Genomic DNA, 5,000 nt, shown 5'->3' on the forward strand with positions numbered 1-5,000 from the left:
TAGCGCCAACTTGCACCGGTAGCTTGTTTCGTCTAGCAATGTTGGATACAACATTCATATCCAACATTGTTGGATGTTGGAGCCAACTTTGTTCGATAATATATCTATAATTTGGCTGTATGCAAAAACGAATACAAATTATGAAACCATCGATTAAATACCCAAATTGCGTAGCACGGAGACAAATTTACAGTTTTCTTTTATTAGTCACGTGACCATGGGCGTGGCATGATGACGTCATATTTAGGGTCATTGGTTTACAAAAGTTGGAAACTGACCAAAATAATGCCAAATTCTCTCAAATTACTTAACCATTACACCCTTAGCAACGCACCCCAAAAAATACGTCAGTGGGCCCTTAAGTAAGCTAAGCAAGGTCAGTAAGGTATGTATTATGTATACGGTACAATATATGTCCCCATACATAACGTACCTACCCGGACAGCCTTGGACTTCCTTGACTACACAGTACAGTCGACTTTGTTGGGGAAAAGGTGCTGTTTCTCGCAGATATAAATGAAAACTCGGAAATTAATGAAGACTCTGTGTACACAGGGGAACACTCTTTTTCGAGTTGGATGATAAATCGAAGGTAATTCAGTATCGTGCGATCGAAACTATATATCAGTTGTTCGGTTATTTTTATTTCCTCAGTCTGAGTTGCCACTGTCGATGTATTTTTTAAGCACAGTTTTTCTTCAAAGAAGTTAACTTGACAGCCAACATCCTTTTTACTTAGCGAGGGCGGCGACCATCGACCACTTGCAGCTTCCAAAGCTCGCCGCTTTCTCTTCCCTACTTTTTTTCCCGACATGAATCAACCCATTTTTTTTTTTTTTTGTGTTGTGTATTTAAAAAAAATTTGGTTTGGTTTTGAAACGATTATAATTGAAACAATTAGGAGATTGTTATCAAATTTTCCAGGTACGTGAGTTGGTTTTCTTGTCAGCTCACGATATGATGACGTCAGTTACCGGAAGTAACATTTCACTTCCCTAGCAACGCGCGAAAAATCCGTCAGTGGGCCCTTAAGGACGTTCGCGCTAATTGTTTGTGCGCAACGCTACTGCGCATGTAACGCGACTGTAATATGTCACGCATTACTTTGAGCATTAGTGAAGTTGAGGTTTTAAGGGCCCACTGACGGATTTTTCGCGCGTTGCTAGGGAAGTGAAATGTTACTTCCGGTGACTGACGTCATTATAAAGTGAGCTGACCAGAAAGCCATTCACAAGCAAAAATCACCGCACGAAATGTTGTTTGCATCGAAGTTTTTTCCTCGCCCTTCCTCACGCTCGGTCTCAAATCAACTGCGCATGCGTAAACGAACTGACTTCCGGTTTGAGAAAAAAACCTAAATTTGCGGTGGTCTTTAAATTGAATTATTATTTTTTCATATGGCGCGTTTCACCTCCAAATACAGAACGTAGGTAAGCATTGATTTTTTCAAATCATCTTTTTTGAAAATTTTATGGGTATTTCAGTATCGTTTATTTCTATAAAAAGAACATTTTTCAACATAAAAAGAAAACCATGCTTGGCTGGATGCAAAAACGAATACAAATTATGAAACCACTGATTAAACACCCAAATTGTGTAGCACGTAGACAAATTTAGAGTTTTCTTTTATTGGTCACGTGACCATGGGTGTGGCATGATGACGTCATATTTAGTTTCATTGGTTTACAAAAGTCGGAAACTGACCAAAATAATGTCTAATTCTTTCAAATTAGTTAACTATTACATCCTTAGCAACGCACCCCAAAAAATACGTCAGTAGGCCCTTAAAACCTTTGCAAAAACCGTGGACGGTAAGTCTTGCACAGCGTTGGATCAGAGAAGATCGTGATCAGTCAAAATTGATTTAAAATATTTATGAAAGTCAAGTAGACTACTGCACGACTGATATTCGCGAGGTTTTATCAGTCGTGCACTAGTCTACTTGACTTTCATACAAATTTTTTAAGCATCAGTGAAAATAACATGGCGACAAAAACGCCGAGGAAAAAATTACAGGCCGGCAAAAGAATGGCACACTTATTTCCGAATCATCATGAAACTTCAAAGAGAAGTGAGCGGGAGGATGGAAAAGCTCTGGAAAAGGTAGCTGATCGAGTAGACTAGTGGCTGAAAGTTTGGAAAACTCGTGGACGAACCGTTGCGTAAATTTAATGGGGCTATTTCTTTTTAATGTTTTTACTACCCTATGAACTTAAGTTCAAAGTGAATGCATGTTTTTAAAGTTCTTTTCCTTTACTTTCGTGAAAATTGAGGAGTATTTTCGTCCTCGTCCGCTTGAATAGTGCGGACCTGGGTGGAAACTATCAGCGATTGAATTTCGCAAAAAACACACTCCAGAGGATGAGCATGACGGCAATGGGGAGATATTATACAAAACACCAACCAAATGAAGATGACCCCTGCTTAAAACGTCGTTGCTATGCTCGAAAAAGGTTTTTTTTTTCGGTAAAAACCTTTCATCTCTTCAACGATCGATTCTCTCTTGGGTTCCAGTCCTTGCCCGACAGGTCACGCAAAAGCGTGACAGACGAACTTTTCCATGAGCTTTGCAAAATCACATCGATTTTACTCGTTCAGATCATCGGTGACCCCTATTTTTTTAATCATGAATCACTTACTTTACTTACTATCTACAAAATATGATGAAATAAAAAAATTCTCACCGTAAGAAGTTATCGTTTTTAACATTTTCTTTCCTCGTGCCATCGAATTCCGGTAGTGGTTGCAACGGATAGAGCTTACGAAAACACTCGTCGAGGATGAACTCTACTGTTTACCACATCCCTAGCGGCATACAGTTATCTAAAAATCTCACTCCTAAAAACCTATGCATGGAAACTTTCACTCTAACAGTTTATTTTTATGATTTTCGATGGATGAGCAGATGAGCCTACATCTCGCTATTATGACCGATTTCTTGAAATTAAGGCATTTTTCCACTGCCATTTTCTCCGAAACAAAGTCGGTGACCCCCATTTTTTTTTTCATTTTTGGAGTAAGTACTTTATGACCTAACTCTAGGAGAGAAATGAAGAAAATATTTTATGTATTATGTATACGGTACAATATATGTCCCCATACATAACGTACCTACCCGGACAGCCTTGGACTTCCTTGACTACACAGTACAGTCGACTTTGTTGGGGAAAAGGTGCTGTTTCTCGCAGATATAAATGAAAACTCGGAAATTAATGAAGACTCTGTGTACACAGGGGAACACTCTTTTTCGAGTTGGATGATAAATCGAAGGTAATTCAGTATCGTGCGATCGAAACTATATATCAGTTGTTCGGTTATTTTATTTCATTTTGTTATTTTCGATCCTTTTCCACCTTTTTTTTCCTGGTCCAGAAAGGGGTCCAGAAGGGGGTCCAGAAAGGGGGGGGCCCACGTTTTGTCTACACCCCACGCGAGCGGAGTCCCCAGGGAGCTTCTTGTATCGATCTTCTCGTAGATTAGGTTTAGTCGGTTGATACAGGGGCGTTACATCTCTAACAAACGCTAAACGCTTGAACCATACGATTGTGTAGACTACAGACTAATAGTCGTCAGAAATTTGAAGCACCACTCGGTTTTTCGATGACATAGATTCCTGCAACCAGAAGCACCCAAAGTTGCACTCCTTTTCCCTTTCAAACGACCTTTCCAGCAAAAAAAGAAACAGTACAAAAAATCTGGCATAACATTATTGCTATGGTCTAACCAGACTAATGCATGCCTTCCTTTCAACTTTTTCTGATCAATGTTAATTTTTTTTTCAACTTTTTTTTTTTTAGAAATTTATATTTCAATCCATACAACCAACAGTAGAATTTTGTTTACCCTCACAGCTAATAGAAAGGAACTTATTCCAGTCTAAGTGGGTGATTTATGGAAATGCAAAAAAGAAAGGTTTGGAGTGAATTTTAATTCTAACTCAAAAGCATACAACATTTTCTGTTTTAGGTTGCAAAGGGATGATTGAAGAAGTAGTTGGCCATATTTTCACTGGATTTGCTGAAGTTGTAGCAGGCCTACATGTGTCAGCAGTGCGTAAACCATCAATATTGAGCATTGCAAAGTACCTGATTATATCTGTGGTTGTTCCTGGGACTGCAGTGATTGTTTATGATGACTACTTCCCAATATTTGAAGGAGTAAACTTATATTTAGTGCTGATTATTGCAACACCAATAATGATGGTCACTCCTGTGCTGGTATTTGCTTTATTTCGCTTTTTTGGTGGGAAGTGGTTGCTTAACTGGCACCTGAAAAAGACATCCCGATACCTAGATTTCTGCCAATTGCCCATGGAGTACAAAACAGTGCTTTTACCCAAAGATTCAATAAATTGGCATTACCAACTTGCTGGAAGCTCAGCTGATCATGGATTTGGGTTTTTCCCTTTGCCAAGCTCAAATGCTGGTATATTCCCATGGTCATATCCTCAGCTGCTTCAAGATGTGGATGTGAATCTGTTCTATAAACCATTGTACGTTAGCATGGAGAGTTTGATACCCACATCTCCAGGCTATTGCAAAGTGGTAGCTGATCAATTTAGGCAAGATGAGTTTTTGCAGGATTGCATTGTCATATGTGGAACAGAATCTTTGCTTTCTGGGAGACTGGTTTCCCAGAAAATTGGAAGGGAGTTTCGAGGAGGGAATGTAGAATATAACTACCCAGCAATGACATTTAAAGCCAAGTTGGATGGCCCTCGGGGGAAGTTTAGGTTTGACAGTGATGTTGTCTTTGGAATCAAGATACAAAACTCTGCAGATGTAGCTTATGATTGGTTCATAAGAGTTCAGAACACATTCCCAAACCAGCTTCTAAACAGCGTCAGGGCTTTGGGGTGCTACATTGTCCACAAGCACTGTTTATCAATTCATTCCTGCCACGACTTTGATTGGCGAATTACATTTGCAGAAGCAGAGTCAACGCTTTTTGAGCACCATGCTGACAAGTTGGCATTGAAATTGTGCTACAACATTATCAAA

General features: G+C 39.3%; 1 protein-coding gene across 1 annotated transcript in view; it reads left to right on the forward strand.

Moving 5' to 3' along the window:
- The first annotated feature begins 3,117 nt into the window (after positions 1-3,117).
- The window catches only part of LOC138019825 (uncharacterized), a 2,945-nt gene continuing 1,062 nt past the window's right edge, over positions 3,118-5,000 (forward strand). Inside the window, exons 1-2 of the mRNA XM_068866740.1 lie at positions 3,118-3,270; positions 3,967-5,000. The exon at positions 3,967-5,000 is cut by the window's right edge and continues 1,062 nt beyond it. Coding sequence (XP_068722841.1) covers positions 3,978-5,000 — 1,023 coding nt within the window. The 5' untranslated portion in view covers positions 3,118-3,270; positions 3,967-3,977. The remainder of the gene's footprint in view (positions 3,271-3,966) is intronic.

The sequence above is a fragment of the Montipora capricornis genome, chromosome 10 (genome assembly GCF_036669925.1).
Source record: "Montipora capricornis isolate CH-2021 chromosome 10, ASM3666992v2, whole genome shotgun sequence".
Taxonomy (NCBI): domain Eukaryota; kingdom Metazoa; phylum Cnidaria; class Anthozoa; order Scleractinia; family Acroporidae; genus Montipora; species Montipora capricornis.